The sequence below is a fragment of the Pseudorca crassidens genome, chromosome 4 (assembly GCF_039906515.1).
Source record: "Pseudorca crassidens isolate mPseCra1 chromosome 4, mPseCra1.hap1, whole genome shotgun sequence".
Taxonomy (NCBI): domain Eukaryota; kingdom Metazoa; phylum Chordata; class Mammalia; order Artiodactyla; family Delphinidae; genus Pseudorca; species Pseudorca crassidens.
In genome coordinates, this window is record NC_090299.1 from 64,077,823 (window position 1) to 64,104,108 (window position 26,286).

General features: G+C 37.1%; 1 protein-coding gene and 1 pseudogene across 5 annotated transcripts in view; one reads left to right on the forward strand and one right to left on the reverse strand.

Annotated features, from left to right (window-relative positions):
- PDS5A (PDS5 cohesin associated factor A) overlaps window positions 1–26,286 on the reverse strand; it is a 128,788-nt gene that overhangs the window by 73,311 nt on the left and 29,191 nt on the right. For all 5 annotated transcript variants that reach the window (XM_067735753.1, XM_067735755.1, XM_067735754.1 and 2 more), the window contains exons 3-5: window positions 5,786–5,989; window positions 4,622–4,708; window positions 3,992–4,089 (exon numbers count right to left, since the gene is read on the reverse strand). In XM_067735753.1, coding sequence (XP_067591854.1) covers window positions 3,992–4,089; window positions 4,622–4,708; window positions 5,786–5,989 — 389 coding nt within the window. The remainder of the gene's footprint in view (window positions 1–3,991; window positions 4,090–4,621; window positions 4,709–5,785; window positions 5,990–26,286) is intronic.
- On the forward strand, window positions 19,973–21,192 carry LOC137223651 (proline-rich protein 11 pseudogene; annotated as a pseudogene).

Consider the following 26,286-nt stretch of genomic DNA (forward strand, 5'->3'; position numbering starts at 1 on the left):
AAATTTTAAGTAAGGAAACAAAAAAAATGTACAAGATAATGAAGGTAGGCAGTTTTTCATCCTTTTTATCCTTTTTGATCTTAATAATTCCTCCAAATAAGGCAGAACTATAAACACACAAAAAAGCCTAAGTCAACACTCCTATATTTTTGCCGTTGGACTTTTTAGTTCAACCATACTGAAAACCCAAAGTATGATATAAAATGCTTACCAGAACTTATAACTAGAAGGTTCTGAAAATGTCATCCTGCTATCTCTCAAAGAATTTCAAACGAATGAAAAATCAACGAGGTAAAAAGCCAAGAATCAGTTTCAGTCCTGCTTCCTTAGCCAGTATAGAGTCAATGTGGACCTCCTCAATAAATATCTCTACTGCTGATACAAACTTACCCCAAAAGATTGGCTACAAAATTGTTATAAATTAGTAGAGCATCTAGGTTTCTCCCTCTCTGACTGCATCTTAAATAAAGACTTGACCTATCCATTTTCACATTTATCAGAATACATATGCAAAGACAAATCAAGATAATATAACTTAGTTGTACTACTACAGACACAGGGAAGTTTAAATTAAGACTAAACTAAATGTTATTTCATTTATGTATTTCTTACCTATAATTTTTAAAAAATTAGTTTGAAATAACGTATAATACACCTGTTGGACACTTAGTTGTAAAATCAAAGATGAAAAAATTTATAAAGTTGGTAGAAAAACTGTCCCATCGTTAGAGACACAGTTTTCTACAAGGCAGAAAAATACCCCTTTTAGAAAGATATCCCTCTTGCATATCCTCTCTTAAATATCTTGTTTACTACAGGCCAAGATTGTGAAAGATCAATTATATAGTGGGATGTGTGTGTGTGGTAGGGGGTGAAGAAGAACAGATATTCAGCTTGATGCAAAAGAATGAAGAGAGTATATAGCTCTCAGATCCATATGCACTTGAGGATAGGAAAGGAGTGAAGGAAAGATAAATGAAAAATGGACTTAAAAATTATTTCCACAAGTTCCAGCCCAAGCTTCAATAATAGGGGTAAGATTTACTCTCCTACTTGAACAACTAAAAAACTGGACAGAATATAAGAAATAACAGTTTTCAGACATTATACACATGCTGCTGAAACAAGGGAACAATTTTCGCAGCTTACTTTTCCTACTTGGTAAAGTTTCCAGGCTTCAGTATGGGAAGAGAAGATACTAGCAGAGTCTAATGGTTTTCCTGAGTCTGGGGTGACTATAGCTTGCAGGGCAGAATACCAGAGGGGAGAGAGCTACTCAGAGAGCAAGCTCACAGAGGGTACCCCCCTCCCCCAGTCTTCAGGTGCTTAGTGATCAGCACACGCAGGTGAGGAAATTTCTTGAGTTTGGGGAAGGTACCACCTGAAAGGCGTGGAGGGAATAATTCCCGGAATTCACACAGGTCTTAACAATGTGCATGTTCCAACTACAGTGGAAAATCTTATAACTTACAGGGCATCTAATAGAGTAATCAGAAGGGTAAACCCACATATCCTCTACGAGCTCCACCCACAATGGGACATCAAAATCAAACTGTTTAAAACCAGTAATAGAGAAAATCTTAGGTGGGTAGAGAAAAAGAAGATACATTATTTACAGAGGAACAAAGATTTAAAATGACAAAACTTATCATTAGAAACAATGCAAGCCAGAGAAAGATGCAGGAAACATCTTTAACAGTACTGAAAGAGAAAAAAAAAAAGTCTATTAACCTGAAATTCATACCATGAAAATAACTTTGAAAAATGAAGGTGGAATAAAAGACTTTTTCAGACATATAAAAACTGAAAGAATTCTATCAACAGTAGCCCTAAACTATAGGAAATGTTAAAGGAAGTCCCTCAGAGTAAAGTAAAATAATACCAGGTGGAAATCTGCATATATGCGAAGGAATGAAGAATACCAGATATATGGTGAATGTGTCAGTAAATACAAATCAATAAACTCTATCAAAAGGCAAGTCCTTTATTTACTGATACCTCATTGTGAATTCTTTCAATTAGATAATTAGGTCAACAATAAACTTAGATCTTCAGAGTCAGTAAAGAAAAATATTGATAGGATTGTACGTAAAAGTAACAGAGGAAAGAAGTATAACTGCAGAGTGGGAAGCGGACTTAAGTGGATAACCAAGGTCACAAAATGGGCAGAATGACAAGTCAGGCATTTTTTTTTTTTATTTTGTTGGTGATTTTAATATTAAAAGAAAAAACTGCAAATATGTGGTAGAGTGCAAACAATGGCCACAAACTGTTCCCATCTCTTATGCACAAGCCTTTAAAACGCTGCTCTGTCCAACAAAATATGGAGTCTATCTAACCAACCTTTGCATCTGGGCTTGCCTATGAACCTTGCTTGGCCAATGAAATATAAGTAAACATGAAGTATGCAGAGGTCTTAAAAAGTGCTTGTGTGGTGGGGTGTGCCCTTCTTGCTACATTTGAAACCCAGTCAGCATAAGAAGAGGTCTGAACTAGCCTGCTGGATGACAAGAGAGTGACACGTGACCCAGTTGTCCTATTACCTCAGCCAACTGCCAGATGTCCTGCTAACTGACTGCAAATACAGGAGCAAGTCCAGCCCAGAGAGAAAGAACTGACAAGCAGAATCATGAGCAAAATAAAATGGAATCTGTTTTAAACTACCAAGTTGTGGGTTACTTTGTTATGCAGCAAAAGCTAAGTAACACAAAGGTAAAGTTTATACATTTTATCTTTTATTTAAGGGCCTTCAGTTAGTTGCCACAGGAAGCTTTTTCTCATGCAGTTTTTTTATAAGCTTCTATCACTAGACCAGGTTGGTCCAGTCCTTTCCTGTTTATTTCTGGTTAATTCTCTTCCTACCATTCTATCTAAGGAAAAGAAAAATATGTTAAAGTATTCATAAGAAATCTACAGAAAACTTTAGAAATGTGCTGTCCAATACAGAAGCTGTTATCCAACAGCCACTTGGCTACTGAAGATAAAGTCTGAATAGAGAGCCTTATGTTGAAATAATAATGCTTTTGGATAACATGAAATAAATAAAGTATATTATTATTATTATATATATATATATATATATTTTTTTTTTTTTTTTTTTTTTTTTGCGGTACGCAGGCCTCTCACCGCTGTAGCCTCTCCCGTTGCGGAGCACAGGCTCCGGACGCGCAGGCTCAGCGGCCATGGCTCACGGGCCCAGCCGCTCTGTGGCATGTGGGTGGAATCTTCCTGGACCAGGGCACGAACCCGTGTCCCCTGCATCGGCAGGCGGACTCTCAACCACTGCGCCACCAGGGAAGCCCAAGTATATTATTTAAATAAATTTCACTTGTTTCTTTTTACCTTTCTTAATGTGGCTACTAGAAAATTTAAAATATATTTGACATATATTATGTTTGCATATAATGTAATGTTGCAGAACACATCTCATAACAATGCTTGGTTTACTACACACACACACACACACACACACACACACACACAAACACACCCCAGAATGAAACACTGGATTGAAATCAGTTTTGGCTCTCCTGTTCAGCAATTTGTGCCCCGGCAAGCCACCAAACTCCTCTGTACATTAATGTCCCTATTTCTATAAGGAAAGAGCAATGCTTACGATTTTTTTTAGCTGTAAAATGAGAAGATATCAAAGTCAGTATACTTAACCGCTGAGCTATTATGCCTCCCAGTACTCACTAATGATACTTACAATACTTAAAATTTCCACCTCATCAGTTAGTACTTCATTATATAAGGTCTCATACCGCTTGCTTTACAAGAGTCAACCTATACAATTGATACCATTATTTAAAGTGGTAATATAAGGACAAAGGCAGGTTTCAGACAACAGAATTTATTTTCCTTTTTATGTTAACTCTTCTAAGGAAAACATTTCCTTTTAACTAAAAGATCTTAGTGTAAATGCACAGTACATGATACTTTAATACACAGAGCAAGAAAAAGAGACTGAGATGCTTAAAAAATAACTTACTTGATCACTGAGAAGAGAGTCCTAAAAAGCTGAATAAAAATTTCATTGCAATCTTCCAATTCAAAGCAGATGTTATATGATTTAACCCAAGCTAAATTCTTAAATAAATAAATAAATAAAATTATTTACACATACATAAAAGTTACACAAAAGCAAGCTCATTAATAAAATTTAATTTTTAGAATTATAAATCTATAGTAAAACTTATAATGGCCCAACATATAAAATTACAATTGTTTAAACAGTCGTACTCTGATCTTTAAAAAGACGTATCTGCTGGTATTAACCTTCTCTAATTGAAAAATACTGTCAGAGGCTAGTAACACATATATACGTACAAAATATAGGGCACAGTGAAAATTAATTCAACTTAATCTCTTTTGGGATTAGAAAAGAATAAAAACAGAAATATAAAAATAAAGTTTCAAATAATATAACAGCTTTGCCAGTGGAATATGCTTTATCTTTTCAGGATATGAGGAGCAAAAAAAAAGATTGTAAATGACATTTTCTTAAGTGGGCTTAGTATAAAACAAACAAACAAAAGATTCATTTTACATTATAAAGTTACTATAAAGAATTTTCTACAACATGAAATAATGTGATATTTATTAAATAAAATTTGTTTACCTCTAATAAATAAAAGTATCTATGAAACTGTGGGCTCCTTGTATCCTCCAAACCCTTTAATTGTCTGGTAATAAACAAAAATATGTCCTGTTTTAAAAAATGATAAAACATATTAATTTAGATACAAATACTTGTCACATTCACAATACACTAATAGTCTACAATATATATTCTCCATTATAGACAATAAAAGAAAATTCTCCTTTAGCCAATGACTTGGGACTGGCCTAGTCCATTACTTAAAATATCTGGAAAACAGCAAATCACCTAAAATTACATTCTTTAGAAGCAAAAATAAAGATTATTACTGCCACAAATCTTTAGGCTTTCTCATTCTGAGAGGACCATAGGTTCTATATCTTGCTACCCTTCTAGTACAGAACTTTATTCACTATCTTCATCTTGTATTATGGCAGTTATCTTCAGTTTAAGTACCTGGATATGAGTCTCCCATTATAATTTCCCAAATTAAATAGTAATTTTCAGTACCTAGTTTTGAATTTGATGAGTGACTACAAAGTTGTGTGGAACAAAAGCAATAATAGACTGGTCCAAGGGTTGTACTTTCCACAACAATAGTGCTCCATTTCTTAATAAGCTTTCTTTAGAAGTTTTAACCCCAAATAGTATCAGTATGGAACAAACTGATTTTAGGACTATTTAAAAGAAAGCAATCCAAAGGATTAAAGTATAAAAGTATTCAAAATACGAAATCAGCTCAAGAGATCAACTCAAAAGAGGAGTTCCTCAAACATTTCTAACAAAGGCAGAACCATCAAGATGATCATACAGTTTTGCATATAATATAACTTGCAGGGGAAAACAGTCATTTGAATGTGTAAATTCTGTTATATAGTTGTTTTGAAAAGTGTCATTCATCCACCATCCCCCCTTCAATTCAGCCATCTGGGCTTTCAGATGGATATTCCTGAAGGTTAGATATGAGCAGACAGGGACTAGTTTTGATCCATACCTTTTAATGCCACATAAAAATACCAATCATTTTTGTGGATACTCAATATTAATTGAATGAATAATTAATTAGTTTTAGAACTTATGATATAATCTTCTTACGGTCACAGGATGATTAAAATGAAACCTATGTTCCTAAGGGTAGTAAGCTAAACTATAAAAGTAAACCAATTTTGTAAAGATTGTATTTACCTTAAGTTTATCGTGGGAAGTATATGGAGCTTCTGGGGCATAGATTCTAAAGATGTCAGCCAAACAGCATGCTACAAGGAGACGCACATCTTTATTGGGATTCCTGAGAAAAAATTCAGATGCTAGATGCAAGGCTAGTGGGAGATACTGCTGTTTTTCATCTTCTGAATCCTGATCCATATCCATAAAAGTTTTGACTACCATCTGCAAAAATATATAGAAGAAAAATATAATCAACTCTTGATATTTAGAAACCAGTGGAGTATATATATTTAATCATCTCCATTACAACACAGACTAGCAATCAGTTACCATCAGAGGATTCACAATCAATTTTTGTACATCTTCATTTAAGAATTCGAGTAAAGATTCCAAGCGTGAACAAATGCCAACTTTTGGATTACTGATAGATACATTATCTGCATTTGTACCAGGTTTACGAAGAACTAAAGACTCTCGTTATTATATTATATCTAGCCCCAGGTAAAAAGTTCATGGCTTCATATGGATAAGCAAATCATTTGTTATTTTGCAACCTCATCAATTATGTTTCTTGTACATTTTATCATCAAAGCTGCCTTGATTTAGGCTCCTTAAAACTATTTCATTTCACACTTTAATGGGTTTTGCAATTCACAATAGAAAGCCATGTTTAAATATTTTTATGTAGTTGTACTTCTGATTAAAAGCCTTAATTATAAGATAACCTCTGTTCTTATTTATGGTTTAAAAATTAACAAATGCACATTTTAGAATCACTCTAAAAGGCAAAAAAAGTATAATGAAAAAATCCATAATTTCTCAACCCCAGAAAATAACCACTATTTATGTTTTTGTGTATTTTATGCTGGTCTGTTTTCTCTGTAAAGATGCAAATAACCATATAGTCATTCCTTATTCATTTAACCAATCATGATTATTTCCTCATGCCATCAAAATTCTTCTTTAAATAAATCAGACTTCACCTAACCAGTCACCATTCTCAAATATTGAAGGTGTACTTCTATTTCTATTTTGACAAGACTTTTTATCGTAAGTGCTGGGTTTTTTCAAATACTTTTTTCTGTGTCTACTGAAGTGATGTTTTCCACCTAATTCTGTTATGAGAGTAAATCCCACTGACTGGTTTTCTAATTATAATCCAATTTTAATGTATAACATACACTGTCCTAAAATATAGACAGGTATAGTATGAATGACCTAACCTGGAAAAAACAACACAGATGAGGATGACTGTAAATCACTATTCCTTATGAGCCTAAATACAAATGTCAGGAATGGCATCTTAAAGAACTGAATTCGGTGATTTTATTATAAATGGCTTTGTGCTCATACAGAGCTTGGGGGTGGGGAAGGAGGAAGGGAACAGTAAAAGTGGAAACAGTCAACATCTGGAGAATACAGGAGCTCTCTACTATTCTTGCAACTTTTCCAAGTCAGCAATTATATCAAAACTCAAAATTAAAAAAGAACACATTTACCACATGATATGGGACAAACATACATATATTAATAGTTGAAATGAAAGTTCACCAAATAAGACTTGTCTTTTAAAAATTTTTTTAACAAATAATGTTAAATATTAATCGGGGTTGGGGAAGATGTATTATTCTTTTTCTGATTTTAATATATAAAATCTTCTGATTTTCTGATTTTATCTGTGCATCACTAGTTTGATATAGAGATGTTAATAATATGGAAATAAAATCACATTTATAAAGTATTCTAATTCTACTTTAAAACCTTTTAAATCAGAAATGCATATGGCATAGTGATTTACAGTCATCCACATCTGTGTTGTTTTTCCCAGGTTAAGCCATTCATATTATACTTGTCTATATTTTATGACAACGTGTGTGGTGCATTCCCTTCTGAAAGTTTTGAATCCTAGCGAATTCCCAAGGACCAGATGTTCTTTTTAAAATTATTATTTATCACACTACTATTACTTCATCCAGAGCTTTATTTCTTTTAACATGTTTTGAAATATTTGTGTTTATTCCACTTGATTTTAACATTAACATATAGCTGAGAAAAATGTTTTCCAGTTTTAGAAGTCATTTGTTTCCTTCACCTAACTCTTGTCAGGAAAAGAATTTTTATCTGTTTTGTTAACAGTTGTATCCTCAATGACTAGAACACGACTGGCACATAGTAAGCTTGCAAACTTTTTTTTTGAAAGAACATTAAAATTCATGACCCGGAGCAAACCACGATTTGAAAAGATACATGCACCCCAATGTTTACTGCAGCACTGTTTACAATAGACATGGAAGCAACCTAAATGCCATTGACAGAGGAATGGATAAAGAAATGTGGTACATATATACTATGGAATAATACTCAGCCACAAAAAAAGAATAAAATAATACCATTTGCAGCAACACAGATGGACCGAGACTGTCATACTGAGTGAAGTCAGATGCAGAAAGACAAATATCATATGATTATCACTTATATGTGGAATCTAAAAAAATGGTACAAATGAACTTATCTACAAAACAGAAATAGAGTCACAGATGTAGAAAACAATCTTATAGTTACCAGGGGGGAAAGGCGGAGAATGATAAATTGGGAGATTGGGATTGACATATACACACTACTATATATAAAACAGATAACTAGTAAGGACCCACTGTGTAGCACAAGGAACTCTACTCAATACTCTGTAATGACCTATATGGGAACAGAATCTAAAAAAAGAGTGGATATATGTAATATGTGTAACTGATTCACTTTGCTATACAACAGAAACACAACACTGTAAATCAACTATACTCCAATTAAAATAAAAAAACCAAAGCAACAAAGTAAAATGTTAAGATTTGATAAAGGTGAGTGGTAGGTACATAAATGTTTGTCTTATTATTCCCTATGAATGTCTGAAATATTACAAAATTATAAGGACGCAATTTGATTAGGTAAAACGAACTTTTGTTTTTAAGGTTTGGGGTGCAAGTTTCCAATATGACTTGAGCTACTTGGGAGATTTTCCAGAACAGCTGTTTCAACCATGTTCCAACTTTGAGGTTCCTAGTAGCCCTGGTAGAGGCAACAAGACAGCCAAAAGGAGTGGTGTGACGGGCACATGCCCAGGGTCTCTCAGTTGCTTGCCTCTGAGCAGCTGGCTTTTCATTAGCTTTATATATTGACCTTCTGTATTTGGGCAGTACAATACCTTAAGACTAAAATAAGTTTGTAAACCATTGCTACCCCTCATAAAAGCTAGGAAGCTTTGCGTGGGGGAGGATTGGGAGTTTGGGATTAGCAGATGCAAACTAGTTTATATAGAATGGATCAACAACAAGGTCCTACTGTATAGCACAGGGAGCTATATTCAATATCCTGTGATAAACCATAATGGAAAAGAATATGAAAAAGTATATGTATAACTGAATCACTTTGCTGTACAGCAGAAATTAACACAACACTGTAAATCAACTATACTTCAATAAAATTTTTTTAAATTCATGAAATGTCTTTTTAACATCTACTCTGATAATATATATCATGTATATTTTTAAAAATATGACCCATATGTCCCTACCATTCTGGCAAAAAACTTCATCAGTTCTAGACAATCAGTACATTATGTCTGTTGCTCGAAATTTGTTTAGAATTTTTAAGTAAATATAGTCTAAACACAGGTCTATAGCAGGGGTCACAACTCAAGGGGAGGGAAATGGAAATAACCACTTGGGAGAAATGGAGAGCACATGCCCCATCCAAAGACAAGAGCTGGTTTCAGCTAATTGTTGCCAGGTGAGAATGCAGACCTAGTACTGCAAAATCATTCAGTTGATCAGGACACAATAAAAGGTTAAGTGAAATCATCCGACTTGAGAATTTCAGCAACTCCAAAAAGTTCATACCATTGTGAGGGACAAGCAAAACGTGTCTATGTGGTCCCCAAATCAGCAATTTACAAATTGTTAGAAATATTTCAAAGGAAAAATGTCAGCACAGTCAACTTTTCAGGTAGACAAATTATTCTGAAAAGCTGTTTTGCCATTTCTTTTATACTTAGTTTTCTTTAATTAGTTATAAAAGATTATGAAGAAAATATTCAATAAACTGAACATCATTAAAATCCAGAGAGCCTTCAAAATGTTAATGAGGATTTTTATAGCACATACTCCTAAACCATACCACAGAAAATATCAATAACATTTTCCAAGCCCAAAAGTAATGGTAAAAACAGACCACTTTAGAACCTACCAAAAAAAATTAATTCCCAGTGGGATAAAAATCAAAATTTGAAAGGGACATCTAAGAAAGTTTTTAAAAATTAAGAGGGGGACTTCCCTGGTGGCGCAGTGGTTAAGAATCCGCCTGCCAATGCAGGGGTCACAGGTTCATTCCCTGGTCCGAGAAGATCCCATATGCTGCGGAACAACTAAGCCCATGCACCACAACTACTAAGCCTGAGCTGTAGAGTCCACGAGCCACAACTACTGAGCCCGTGTGCCACACCTACTGAAGCCCGCGCCCCTAGAGCCCACGGTCCACAACAAGAGAAGCCACCGCAATGAGAAGCCCGTGCACCACAAGGAAGAATAGCCCCCACTCTCCGCAACTTGAGAAAGCCTGTGCACAGCAGCAAAGACCCAACGCAGCCAAAAATAAATAAATAAATTCATAATAAGAGGGACTTCCCTGGTGGCACATTGGTTAAGAATCTGCCTGCCAATGCAGGGGACACAGGTTCCAGCCCTGGTCCAGGAAGATCCCACATGCCGCAGAACAGCTAAGCCCGTGTGCCAACGCTACTGAGTCTGCGTGCCACAATTACCGAAGCCCGCGCACCTAGAGCCCGTGCTCTGCAACAAGAGAAGCCACCACAATGAGAAGCCCATGCACCACAAGGAAGAGGAGCTCCCACTCGCCGCAACTAGAGAAAGCCTGCACGCAGCAATGAAGACCCAATGCAGCAAAAAAAAAATTGAATATCTTTATGATCTTGAGCAGGAAGGATTTCTTAAATCAAGACACAAAAAGCACTAGCTATGGATTGATTCTTTCCATAAACTAAAGTTAATGTGCATTCATCAAAGATATCACTAAAGTTTTCAAAAAGACATGCCACTTAATGAAAGTAGATACTTGTGACACGCATAACCAACAAAGAACCTATCTAAATATATGTAAAGAACTCCTACAATTCAGTAAGGAAGAGAAAAGCCAATTGTAAAATGGACAAATGACTTGCTAGACTAAGCACTTTTTGAAAGAAACCCAAATAGTCAAAAAAATGGGGGACTAAATCCCATTGGTGGCCAAGGACATGCAACGGAAAACAATGGTAAGAGAACTGACATTTATTAATACTGAGTTCTCTGATCCACAAATATGGTATATGTCTCCACTGATTTAGGTTTTTCTCTTCCAGACTGACTGAATATTGGGACAATCACTGCATCCTTCTGGAAGGATACTCTCTATGTTGCACTTCCATCACAATGCTTATCTCACTGTGCTTTCTGCTTTCCTATTTATTGTCTCTCCTAGGGCTATGGCTGCACCCTGTTTATTTCTATACCTTTGGCACGAAGACTTTGGTTTGACATATACTCAATAAAAGTTTGTTGAGTGGAAAAAAATGTCTTCCAGCATTTATTATGTAGTTTTCAGTGTATTGGTCTTTTATATTTTGTTACTTCCAACTATTTACCTTATGGATGCTACTGCGAATTTTAAAAACTTTGCATTTTCCAATTGCTGGTTCCTATTACATATAGGCAGTCAATTTTTGCATACTGAGCCTTTCACATTGCTACACAGCTTTACTGGTTCTAGTAGCTTGTTTATGCATTTCTCAGGATTTTCTATAAATGCAATATCATTAACAAAAAAGGACAGTTTAATTTTATCTTCTCTAATTTGTATGCCTTTTCTTTTCCTTATTGTGCTAGCAAAACCACGATACTGAACAAAAGTGAGAGCAGACATTTTTGCCTCTTTTGAGATCTTAGAAAGCATTCAGTCTTTCACCATTACATATTAAGTTAATGGGTTTCTGTAGATGCCTTTTTATCAGGTTGAGAAAGTTTTACCTTCTATTCCTAAGGTGCTGTTAGTTTTTATGAAGATTTTTTTTCAGATACTTTTCCCACATCTGTAGGGATGATAACATGTTTTTCCCAATTTACACTAGTGTTAATATGTGCAAATAAATTGACTGATTTTCAAATATTAAACCAAATTTGCACTCTGGAATAAACCTGACACGGTGGTCATTGGGGGTGCACTATGTTTCGCATGTGTGCGGTGGGGTTTTTTTGTTTTTCCTATTTTTGGTTTGTTTGGTTTGGCTGGCTGGATCTCCCCTGCTAATATTTTGTTGTTCATTTAGGCTCTTGGTCTGCAGATTTCTTTTCTTGTAATATGTTTTGCTTTGGTATCAAGGTAATATTGGCCATATAAAGTGAGCTGGAAGTGTTCACTCTTCCTGTTCGCTTAGTTTGTGTCGGACTAGTATGCTTTTTTCCTTAAGTGTTTAATAGAATTCATCAATGAAGTCATCAGGGTCTTTATTTGTGGGAAAGTTTTTAGTTGCAAATCTAGTTTCTAAAATCAGTATAAAGGGACTTCCCTGGTGGTGCAGTGGTTAAGAATCTGCCTGCCAATGCAGGGGACATAGGTTCGAGCCCTGGTCCGAGAAGATCCCAGATGCCCCAGAGCAACTAAGCCTGTGCACCACAGCTACTAAGCCTGTGCTCTAGAGCCCTTGAGCCACAAATACTGAGCCCACGTGCCACAACTACTGAAGCCCACGCGCCCAGAGCCTGTGCTCCGCAACAAGAGAAGCCACCACAATGAGAAGCCGGCACACCGCAATGAAGAATAGCCCCTGCTCGCCACAACTAGAGAAAGCCCACGCGCAGCAACGAATACCCAATGCAGACAAAAATAAATAAATAAAATTTTAAAAATAAAATAAAACCAGTATAAGGTGGGACTTCCCTGGCGGTCCAATGGTTAAGACTTTGCTCTTCCACTGCAGGGGGCACAGGTTCCATCCCTGGTTGGGGAACTAAGATCCCTCATGCTGTGTGGAGCGGCAAAAAACAAAAACAAAAACTGTACACTGAGTGCCTAGCCCTTTGCCTAGCACAGAGTAGCTCCTAAGTGAATATTTCTTGACCTTGAGCAGGAGTGATAATCAATCACAACATCTGCCAAAAGCTAAGTGACCAGTTATCACCTGCAATGTATAATAGTTAAAATCAGTATAAAGCTATCGGGTTTTCTATTTCATCTTAAGTCAGTTTCGGTAATTTGCATTTTTCCAGAAATATATCTATTTCATTTAGGATACTGAATTTACTAGCATTAACTTGCTTATAATATGCCTTTATTACCTTTTTAATGACTATAAAATCTAAACTGATGTTTCTTTTTTCACTGATATTGCTAATTTTTGTCTTCTTTCTTTTTTTTACTTTTTATTTTTTCCCCCTTGCCCCCCCTTTTTTATCTTGGTTGTTCTAATATAGTGGTCTCGAGGAGGCGTGAATTTGCCACCCACCTCCAGGGGATATCTGCCAATGTCTGTAGACATTTTTAGTTGTCACAACTGGGAAAAGGGGCTCTACTGGCATCTAGGGGTAGAGACCAGGGATAGGACAGCTCCCCACAATTATCAGGCTGTAAAAGTCAACAGAGCCAAGGTGGAGAAACCTGATCTAACAGCGGTTTTGCCAATTTTATTATCTTTTCAAAGAACCAAATTTGGCATTATTAGTTTTGTCTACTGTCTGCGCATTTTCTATTTGATTGATCCCCATTCTTACCTTTACTATGTCCTGCTTTCTACTGGGTTGGCCCAAAAGTTCCGTCAGTTTTAAAAGTAAAAATAAAAGACACATTTTTCATTTTCACCAAGAAGTTTATTGAACAACGTATTCGCCCTTTTGTTCCACTACTTTCTGCCATTTTTCAGGCAACTTCATAATTCCATCTTCCCAAAACTTTTACTCTTTTTGAGCAAAGAACTGTTCCAGGTGCCTTTTACAGTCTTCCAGGGAATTGAAATTTTTTCCATTAAGAGAATTTTGTAAAGACCAAAATAAATGGAAATCCAAAGGTGCAATGTCTGGTGAATACGGCAGATGAATCAGAACTTCCCAGCCAAGCTGTAACAGTTTTTGCCTGGTCATCAAAGAAACACAGTCTTGTGTTATCCTGATGGAAGATTATGCGTTTTCTGTTGACTAATTCCAGATGCTTTTCTTCGTCAAGTGCTGCTTTCAGTTGGTCTAATTTGGAGCAGTACTTGTTGCAATTCATCATTTGGTTTTCTGGAAGGAGCTCATAATAGAGGACTCCCTTCCAATCCCACCATATACACAACATCACCTTCTTTGGATGAAGACCGGCTTTTAACGTGGTTCGTGGTGGTTCATTTCGCTTGCCCCACAATCTCTTCCATTCCACATTATTGTACAGTATCCACTTTTCATCGCCCGTCACAATTTGTTTTAAAAACAGAACGTTTTCGTTACATTTAAATAGAGAATGGCATGCAGAAATACGGCCGAAAGGTTCCCACCCCCCCCCCACCCCCCACTTAACTTACATGGAACCTGAACACCAAAGCAATTAACATAACTAAGCTCATGCAAATGATTTTCAACGCTTGACATGGATACTTTGAGTATGTCAGCTATCTCCCACATGGTATAACGTTAATTGTTCTCAATTAATGTCTACATTTGATCGCTATCAACTTCAACTGGTCTACCTGCAAGAAATCTCCAGCAGGAAACTTTGCAAACCACTTCTGACACATTCAATCAGTCACAGCACCTTCTCCATACACTGCACAAAGCTTTTTTTGCATTTCAGTTGCGTTTTTACCTTGCTTGAAATAATAAAGCATAATATGCTGAAAATGTTGTTTTTCTTCCATCTTCAATGTTAAAATGGCTACACAAAAATTCACCAATTTTGATAAGATTTTTTTTTTTAATGCACACTGATATGACAGCTGTCACAATACAATCTAACAAAATTGTTTCAAAGGAAGTTAAAGACAACTAAGCGCTACTGGAGCCATCTTAACAGAAAAAACCAAACTAACTTTTTGGCCAACCCAATACTTTCTTTAGGTTTAATTTGCTGTTCTTTTCCTAGGTTCTCAGGGTAGAAGCCTATCACTGATTCTAGATTGTTCTCTTCTAATATGAACATTTAAATGCTTATCAAAATAAATTTCTCAATAAGCACTGCTACGAAGTTCAAAATATTTTCTAGTTTTCCTTGTGATTCCTTCTTTTATTCATGTATTACTCAGAAATATACTGTTTAATTTCCAAATATTTGGGGTATTTTCTGGACATCTTTTCTTACTAATTTCTCATTAAACTCCCTGTGATATTACCCCTGTATGTAATATGAATCATATTAAATGTATTGAAATTTGTTTAATGGCCCACCACATGGGCTATCTGTCTTAGTGAATGATTCATGTGCACTTGAAAAGAATGTGTATTTCTGCTGTTATTGAATGGAATGTCAATTAGGTCAAGTGCATTGGTACATTAACTCTTCTACAACCCTACTGATTTCTGCCTACTTGTTTAATCAATTACTGAAAGAGGAGTGTTGAAATTTCCATGTGTACTTGTTAATTTCTCAGCTATGTGGAAGCTGTTATTAGGTATATACTGTTGTATTTTCTTACTGCAGTGACCCCTTTATTATTATCAAGTATCTTTTCTTATCCTTGGCACTATCACTTGTTCTAAAGTCCACTTTGCTTGAAATACTGCCACTGTAACTTATGATCTGCATTAGCAAAGTCTTCCAATCCTTTTACCTTTTTTTTAAAAGACAGGTTTATTGAGGTTAAATTACATAAAATTCACTTTTTAGTGTCCCATTCTACGAATTTTGACAAATACACAGTTGTGTAACCAACATTACAATCAAGGCATAGACTACTTCATCATCCTAAAAAGTTCCTTTGTGTCCCTGTGAAGTCAACCCTCAGCTGCTTCCTTAGCCCTTGGCAACCCCTGATCTGTGCTGTCTGGCAACCCCTGATCTGTGATATTCTGTGATTCCAGAATATCACATAAATGGAGTTACACAGTACATTGCTCTTTGGATCTAGCTCTATCACTTAACATAATGCATCTGAGATCCATTCATGCTGTACATATCAGTAATTCATTCCTTTTAAGTGCTGAGAAGTATTCCATTGGGAATATAATTCCCAATTTAATTGGGAATTCCATTGTGTTCAGAGCCAAAAAAGACAGACACAAATGGGGAGCAGGGTAGATTAATAAAGGACACAAGGAGGGCTTCCCTGGTGGCGCAGTGGTTGAGAGTCCACCTGCCGATGCAGGGGACACGGGTTCGTGCCCCGGTCCGGGAAGATCCCACATGCCACGGAGCGGCTGGGCCCGTGAGCCATGGCCGCTGAGGCTGTGCTCCGCAACGGGAGAGGCCACAACAGTGAGAGGCCCGCATACGGCAAAAAAAAAAAAAGGACACAAGGAAACATATGGGGGAGATAGATCCATTCATTTTCTTGATTGTGATGATGGTTTCAAGGCTATATATGTACGTCAAAACTTGTCAAATTGTTTTGCCCTGACAGCAACTCTCTGATACCAACTGGATGTACTACATTTCAATTCAGTTCTAACACTAACTACCTGGAGTTAGCACAGACCCCGCAAGTTAAAGAGCAAAAAATTCCTTCACAAAACTCCCCGCACTTCAGATGACACATGCAAGTCCTGGGGGCCGCCTGCATTTGTGATAGGCCAGTTATGACTTTAGGGCTTCCTACAATACCCTCAGGTTCAGTAATTTGCTAGAATGACTCACAGAACTCGCTGAAAGCATTATACTTATGATTACAGGTTTATTATAAAGGACATAACTCAGGAACAGCTAAACAGAAGAGACGCATAGGTCAAGATCTTGGGGAGAGAAGGCAGGGATGAATAACTTCCATGTTCTTTCCTGGTGGATCTAACACAATACTCTCCTGGCACATCAATGTGTTCATCAACCAGGAAGCTCCTCCTGGTTTCCAGAGGTTTACTGGGCTTCCTTATGTGGGAATAATTAATTAATTAATTCATTATCATTTCATTGAGCTAGGTCACTAGCCTCCCCCCCACTTCTCCCAGTTGGCTGAAAATTCCAAATCTCCAACATTTTGCTGACCAGTCCCTTCCTGAAGCTCTCCAGGAAGGGGGTCAAGAGTCACCTCATTAACATAACAAAGATACTCCTATCACTCAGGAAGTTGCAAGGGTTTTTGAAGCTCCCTGCTAAGAACTGGTAACAAAGACTAGACTAGATATATATTATAGTATCTACTTCAAACATGTGCAACCTATTGTATTTCAATTATAACTCAATACAGCTGTTTTTTTAAAAAGGCACTGTCTTGGGGGAAAAACAGTAAAGTAAAAGAACTTTAAAACCTCACTGGTAAAAATTAACTTTTAAAAGTCCAACATAGAAAATGAAAACTCTCATTCATTGTTAATTACAACCACTTTGGTGTTTTCGGCAAGTAAAAGACATGCACACCCAATGGCCCAACAATTTCACCAATGTCTATGTCTATGCCCTAAAGCAGCCTGTACATGTACAATAGAACATGCATACAAGTATATTCATAGCAATGTTGTTTGTAAAAGCCAAAAAACTAGAAGTCAGTGGCAAGAGAGGATTGGTTAAGTAGTACAATAGAGTACTTAGTATACAGCAATAAAAATAATTGAAAAACACATAAGCAATAACATGGATGAAGCTCAAACATAATACTGAAAAAGACGCATACACAAGGAACCATACTATATGATTCCATTCATATAAAATTCAAAGCTAAAACTAGAGAAAACTATATTTTTAGAGATTTGTACATAGACAGTGACACTATAAGAAAACCAGAGAGACTGCATTTATATAGTGGTTATGAAAGAAAAAGTTTATGACTGGGAGGTACACACTAGACTTTTGGGGGTGCTGATGATATTCTGAAGGTGTTGATAGTCTATTTCTTTGTTCATATGTTCACTTTATAGTTACTTGTTAAACTCTATGTACTTTTTATATGTTCACATATAAATATATACACACACACAAGATCCACCATAATATATGTATATGCATTTAATAAAATAGTTAATGGCTACTTTAATTATAATAATAGCTAATAATAAATTTTTAGGTATGATAATCATAGTATGATTTTTTTTAAATATAGTGCCCTATTTTTTAGGAATACATTCTGAAATAGTAATGAAATGCTATCTGAGATTTGCTTCAGGAGTTCATTATTCTCTTTTCTTCACTGTTGTTTTTGTTGAAGTTTTTCCATAATGAAAAATGGAAAAGTTAAAAAAAAAATTACATGTATCATAAGAATCTTAGATTCCTTTTAAAGGAGCTAATCTTATCACCTTTGGGGGACAGGGCCACCACCTGGCATGCAGAATGTGGGATCTTAGTTCCTAATCCAGGGATCAAACCCATGCCCCCTGCAGTGGAAGCGAGGAGTCCTAACCACAGGACCGCCAGGGAATTCCCTAATCATATTTTAGATAATGTAAAGACTTCAGAAATTTTCCATTTAAAAATAAGAGAAGGGGATTACCCTGGTGGTGCAGTGGTTAAGAATCCGCCTGCCAATGCAGGGGACACGGGTTCGAGCCCTAGTCTGGGAAGATCCCACATGCTGTGGAGCAACTAAGCCCGTGTGCCACAACTACTGAGCCTGCACTCCAGAGCCTGTGAGCCACAACTACTAAGCCCACGTGCCAAAACTACTGAAGCCCACGCACCTAGAGCCTGTGCTCCGCAACAAGAGAAGCCACTGCAATGAGAAGCCCACGCATGGCAACGAAGAGTAGCCCCCGCTTGCCACAACTAGGGAAAGTCTGTGTGCAGCAACGAACACCCAACACAGCCAAAAATAAAGAAATAAATAATTGAACAGACTTGTGATTTAGTCAAAAAAAAAAAAAAAGAGAAGGTGTAGGGAGGGGGATTGTTAATTGAAGAAATACAGTGGGTTAATGGCCGGTCTAGGACTGATAATTAAATCCAGGTCTCAAGATTACTAATCTAATAGTTTCCAGGACACCATTTTAATTCTCACATGCTTTTACGTTATCAACATTTTTCTCATATTTTACTTGCTTATTCTCTGTCTTTCCTGCACTAGACTTAAGTTTTGCAAAGGCAATAAAATGTATTCATTTATGTAGTACCAGAATCTATAAAACTATGCCTTATACACAGTGCTCAGTATTTGCTGAATTATGAATAAACTGACCAGTTCAGACAATCTCTACATGTACACTAACCTTTCAAGAACAAAAATAAAATCCACATGAAAACATGTAAGTTTTGGAGTTAAATAAGCCTTATAGTTTTATATTAATATGGTGCTTCACTCTGTAAATATATACATGGACTGCCAGATTAGAATGAGCACTGAGGGACTTCCCTGGTAGCACAGTGGTTAAGAAACCACCTGTCAATGCAGGGGACACGGGTTCGAGCCCTGGTCTGGGAGGATCCCACATGCTACGGAGCAATTAAGCCCGTGTGCCACAACTACTGAAGCCCATGCACCTAGAGCCCGTGCTCCGCAACAAGAGAAGCCCACGCACCGCAACAAAGAAGAGCCCCCACTCGCTGCAACAGAGAAAGCCCGCATGCAGCGACGAAGACCCAACGCAGCCAAAAATAAATAAAATAAAATAAATTTATTTAAAAAAGAATGAGCACTGAGCTATTTGCCAATATGCACTCCTTTCCGGTTTCACCTAATTATTTTTAACATAAATCCTTTTATCTAATATACATTTGAGGTGAAACCTGAGAGAAGCAGGCGAGGCAGGGGTATAGTTAATGCATAAGCCATTAGAACTACAAAAATTAGGGAATTCCCTGGCAGTCCAGTGGTTAGGACTCCGTGCTTTCACTGGAGGGGGCATGGATTCGATCTCTGGTTGGGGAACTAACATCCCGTAAGCCGTGCGGTGTGTCCAAAAAACAAAAAACACAATTACAAAAATTTTAAGTCTACCTAATACACATTTGATGATAATTTTAGAAGTGTGTTCACATCAGAGCAACTTTGGGGCCTAAAGCTCAAAGTTCAAGTGACATAGTGACTAAATTATCACATTAATAGTATGTCTTGATTTTTTAATTTAATTTTATTTTTTGAATTTTTCTTTATGGCGAGGGAGATACCACTGCCGGGACGCCATCGAATCCCTGGACTCTTAGCCTAAAACCATGCCCAAGTTCAAGCAACAAAGAATAAAGCTAAAAGCCAAAGCAAAAAGATTTTTCAAAAGAAAAGAAGTCTCTCACTTTCAGTCTAAGCTACTTACACCTCCCCCTCCGCCACTGTCACCAGAAAGAGTGGTTATTCCTTCAACAGATACACCCCTTAGCAGAAGCTGGCTAAGACCATCCTGGAACTTCAAATTTCCCAATTTTAAAGATTCAGTAAAACTTCGGACAAATAGAGTATGGTCTACATACAACTGGTTTCAGAACTGCATGGCCCGGAGTTTGGAAGTATTGAAAGACACCATCCTGCCACCAAGAACTTCATAGTCTAAAACAATGGTTTCTCATTTTGGGAAATGAATTACGCAAGCTCCAGGAAGCACTGAAGGCCGTCTCAGAAAATTCTTCCTGTCCAAGCTGTGGTCAGATGTGTCACATGCGTGGTAAACTTACAAATGTGCCTGCACGTGCTCTAACCACCCCTGGAGACTCCGGGGCTGTACTTCCTGCCTCACTGTCACAGCCATCCAGTCATCTTTTCCTCCGCCCCTGCCTCCGCCTCTGCCTCCACCACTGACAGCACCTTTGCTGCTCAGAAAATCTGATCTCACTAAAGCACTTGAGGCTGGACCATTAAAAAAAAGTGGACCCATGCAGATAACAGTTAAAGATCTACTGACTGTGAAATTAAAGAAGACACAGAGTTTTGATGAAAGGAGGAAGCTTGTACCATCACCAAAGGCACAGAATCCACTAGTTACTGTCTCTGACCTGCAGTGCGTTTCCCTGAAACGAAAGTCCAAAGTGTTATCAACTCGAGTTACAATGTCTTCATTACTCCTGGTAAAAGCCAGTTAGATCTGCGGAAACTACTCAGAAAAGTCGATGTAGAGAGGAGCCCAGGTGGAACTCCACTTACCAATAAAGAAAATATGGAAACAGGAACTGGGCTGACCCCAGTAATGACCCAGGCCTTGAAGAGAAAGTTTCAGCTGGCTCACCCTAGAAGCCCAACTCAAACTCTGCCACTTTCTACAAGCAGCTTTGATGAACAAAATTGATGCCACCTCTGCGTGACTCCATATGATGATCCATAAAATATACAGATAATATTACCCCAATCTCTTTTTAATGTAGTATGTATAAGTAATTATGTTAATATATAATTCATTCGAAGAATTAAAGTATGTATGGAGCCCATACAGTAGCAGAAAGCGAGTGTTAGGATATTTTCTAGTTTATATGATCAATAATAGAACAGATGGGAAAATGCAATCCCGAAAGTGATGTTTATCCTGGAACTACCCAATTTAGGTTGGGGAGGTTATTCAAGTTAACTAGATAACTCTAATTTTTACTCTATAGGTGCAGTTATGACATTAAGAAAATAACCTGGGGCTTCCCTGGTGGAGCAGTGGTTGAGAGTCCGCCTGCCGATGCAGGGGACGTGGGTTCGTGCCCCAGTCCGGGAAGATCCCACATGCCGCGGAGTGGCTGGGGCCGTGAGCCATGGCCGCTGAGCCTGTGCGTCCGGAGCCTGTGCTCCTCAGCGGGAGAGGCCACAACAGTGAGAGGCCCGCGTAACGCAAAAAAAAAAAAAAAGAAAATAACCTGGTGCCCATTCATCTTGGGTATTCTCAGGTAATTGAAAAGCAAAGTATTTCAGCCTGTAAAGCTCATGCACTCATTAAGTGCTGCAAACTTAATAAAAAAAACCAGACCCTCTAGATTTTATTTCTGTTCCCTATAAGCAATTAAGAAGTAAAACCATCCCCCATTCAATCCTAACTGTTCCAAAAGAACTTGAAGCAAAAACTCCAATGTGACCTTAAAAATTAGAATACCGTGGGACTTCCCTGGTGGTACAGTGGATGGGACTCCACGCTCCCAATGCAGGGGGCCCGGGTTCAATCCCTAGTCAGGGAACTAGATCCTGCACGCATGCTGCAACTAAGAGTTCACATACCGCAACTAAGGAGCCCACATGCTGCAACTAAGGAGCTGGTGAGCCAAAACTAAGGAGCCCTGGAGCCACAGCTAAGGAGCCTGCCTGCTGCAACTAAGACCCAGCATAACCAAAAAATTAAATTAATTAATTAAAAAAAATAGAATGTTTTTCCATTGTACCTACATTGTAAATTCCTTTTAAGAAAACTTCAGTATTCTTAAGTGCCCAGACTACTCTTCTCAAAAGTAAGTTACCTTCATACTAGTAACAGTTGATAAAACTGTATTAATACTCTAATGCTCCATACTCTAGGCCTTTATTACATCACACCCGATTTTAGTCTCTTTAAGTCTCAAAATCAAACCCAGAGCTTCTAAGTTACTCTTAAAACATCTATTTTAATGTCACTCCAATAGAACAATGGTTTCCCACTGATAATACCTTATGGCATTTAAAACATCATAATCAGGGCTTCCCTGGTGGCGCAGTGGTCGAGAGTCCGCCTGCTGATGCAGGGGACACAGGTTCGTGCACCGGTCTGGGAAGATCCCACATGCCGCGAAGCGGCTAGGCCCGTGAGCCATGGCCGCTGGGCCTGCGCGTCCGGAGCCCGTGCTCCGCAACGGGAGAGGCCACAACTGTGAGAGGCCCGCGTACCGCAAAAGCAAACATACAAAAAAAACACATCCATAATCAATTTATAATTTTATCTTACCTTTATGTGTAGGTATGTGTATATATATTTATATATATAAATGTATATATTTATAGTATGTAAATATAAAATGTTATTTTGATTTCCACTCTCCACTCCAATCAAACTAGGTTTATTCATTATCTTCAAAAAGCATCCTGAGTATCTTTACAGCTTTGCATAGGAAAGAGTTCAACACTTGGTGAAAAAATATGTGAATATGTCATAGAATTGCTTCTACCCCTCAGTACTCTTATTAAAATCTTACCTGCTCTAGGGCTTCCCTGGTGGCGCAGTGGTTGAGAGTCCGCCTGCTGATGCAGGGGACGTGGGTTCATGCCCCGGTCCGGGAAGATCCCACATGCCGTGGAGCGGCTGGGCCCGTAAGCCATGGCCGCCGAGCCTGCGCTCCGCAACAGGAGAGGCCACAACAGTGAGAGGCCCGTGTACCACAAAAAAAAAAAAAATCTTACCTGCTCTTAAAATTTTGGCCCAAATTCTGCTTCCTCTTCTTGAAGCCCTGCTTGACTCACTCTAGTCTGAAGGAATCACTGACTCCTTTGAACTGAAAACACTATACCAATTACAAAGCAATTATCTTACAGTGTCTCCTTGCTGCAGTTATTAGTATGAAAATTATGTGTCCTCAAGAAGATCGTAATCTCCTAAGGGCTCTACATTTGTCTTATAAAGTAAGATATAAATGCATACTTTCTAAAGGAATGAAACCTATTAGTGTACTTTTTGACACGCTCTAGACTTCAGTGGTTGATCAAGTCTGAGAACAGAAATCTCCCTAAAATTCTGATTTGTCAATAGCTATGCAATCAATATATATTTCAAGACTAAGTGCTAATATTAAGATAAAACAAAAAATTAAAAATAGAACTATCATATGATCCAGCAATTTCATTTCTGGGTATTTATCTAAAGAAAACAAAAACACTAACTCGAAAAGATAGATGCAACCTCATGTTCATTGCAACTTTATTTACAATAGCAAAGATGTGGAAACAACCTAATGTCCACTGATGGATGAATGGATAAAGAAATTGTAGACTCTGTATACATACATATGTGTGTATATGTGTGTGTGTGTGTGTGTGTGTGTGTATGGAATATTATTCAGCCATTAGAAAAGAATGAAATCTTGCCACTTGCAACAACACTGATAGACTTAGAGGACACTAAGTGAAATAAGTCAGACAGAGAAAGACAAATACCATATGATCTCTCTTATGGGTCAAATCCAAAAAACAAACAAACAACAGAGTATCAATACAGCTACTTCAATTTTAACAAATTGAGTTACTCTATGGAAAAAACTCAATAACCTATTTTTCTAATAAACCAATAGAGCCTACTTGAAGATACAATTTGTTTTGTTACTCATATACTTAGTCAAGGTCACTATTCTTTAATGAGACAAGGTTATTATTTCATACCTAAATTGTGTGGTATAGAAAAGTTAGATGCTACACATTTCACTATACTCTTCCTAAGAGCTAAACCAAATTACATTTTAAAGACTCATTCTATCAGCCCCAAACCATTTAACAAGCATATACTACAAAACTACACTTCACAAAGATTCCTGAAAGTTTCTGAATTACAAGAAATGTTTTATTCCATTTATTTCCACCTTCAAGATAAGCTGGTACTGCTAGAGTTCTAAAAATACCCTGAATACTAGGATTCTAAAAATAACCTGGACACTGACTGTAAAAGAGACAGTCATCATGGAAGCTATTTTTAGCTTTAAGGGGAATTCTTAAGGTCCTAAAATATTAGCCTTAAAGACTGAGGGTCTGACACTTTCACTGAGGCTTCAGAGGTTTTGACTTTTGGTTTATTGTAACCACAGATGTTCTCTAATTCCGAGTACTTGTGAGGCAGAAGGACAAAACGAGTGATGGCAACATGGCACAAATCAATGTTATTCTACAGTTTGATCCTCATAGAGAAAATCTGCAATTCAAAAAGCATATTTTAATAGGTGAATTATTTGTAATAGTACTAATGGCTAACATTTACTGATTTTTGCTATGTGCTGGGCATATTTCAAGTAACTTAAATGTACTATTAACCCATATAATACAATGATTCTTTGTGAGAGGCATTATTAACATACCCATTTAACAGATGAGAAACTTAAGCTAAGTAATTTGCTCAAGGGCATAAAAATTCAAATCCAGGCTGTGTGGCTAATCACTCTTACCTACCTCTTACCATTCTTAATCCATACATTATATATAGTATAGTATAATATGAGTGGTTATCCAAAATGACTAGAGAAAAATAAAATATATACATATATAGAGAGTATACTATAGAAACTACACTATATTATAGCGCTAGAACTACTATATGTGGTTATGTTCCCAGGCCAGCTCATAAAGCCTACTTTTCTCACAACGTAGTTAGGTGAAGACTATGGTAGAGAATGTAGACGGGGGTACATGGCTGCTTAATAGATGCCTTTAATATATTAATTTAACTTTCGGTTTTCTAACTTTCCTTTCCTTGATAAAGGTGGATCATTTGCTCTATTCTTAAAATGATCAATCATAATTTAAGGTCTTTTTACTCAGAACATTGAAAAGATACATGCACCCCAATGTTCACAGCAGCACCCTTTACAATAGCCAGGACACAGAAACAACCCAAGTCCCCATCAACAGACAAATGGCTTAAGAAGATGTCACGCACGTGCACACACACACACACAGAGAAATATTATTCAGCCATAAAAGAGAATGAAATATTGTCATTTATAGCAACATGCATGGACCTAGAGAATATTATGCTTAGTGAAATAAATCAGAGAAAGACGAAGACTATATGATATCACTTATATGTGGAATCTAAAAAGAATCTATATACAAAACAGCAACAGACTCATAGAAAACAAACTTGTGGTTACCAGAGGAGAGGTGGGGGAGGGAGAAATCAGGAGTATGGGATTAACAGATACTGATACAAACAACAGATACAAACTACTATATGTAACATATATAAGCAACAACAACTGTATAGCACAGGGAATTATACAATATTTTTTAATAAGCTATAATGGAATATAATCTACAAAAAATGAAAAACCCACAATGAAAAGCAGCTGGCTTTCCTTAAGGTTAAATGGATTAAGATTTGGACAAAAGAAAGAAAGGAATAATGAGGTTCAAGCAAAGTGTGTATATATATATATATATATATATATATATATATATATATATATATATGTAAAAAACAGATGGAATTAATTATGGTTCAAGCAGTGAGAGCCAGAAAATAAGCAATAGTAAGTACAGGGAAATTCCCTCCCTAGGGGCAAGATAAAAAGGGGTACAGTGGGAAAGACTAGATAGTGGCAGAGAAGCAGAATTGGGCAAAGTCTCCCTATCAGTTGCCCCAAAATACTTCTGCCCAGAAGAACTTGATGACTGCTAGAGAAAGGGAAAACCAAAACCTGGTTCTTTGAAAACAAACAAAATGGACAAACTTTTAGCTCGACTGACCAAGAAAAAAGAGAGAAGACTCAAATTACTAGATTCAGAAATGAAAGAGGGTCTATTA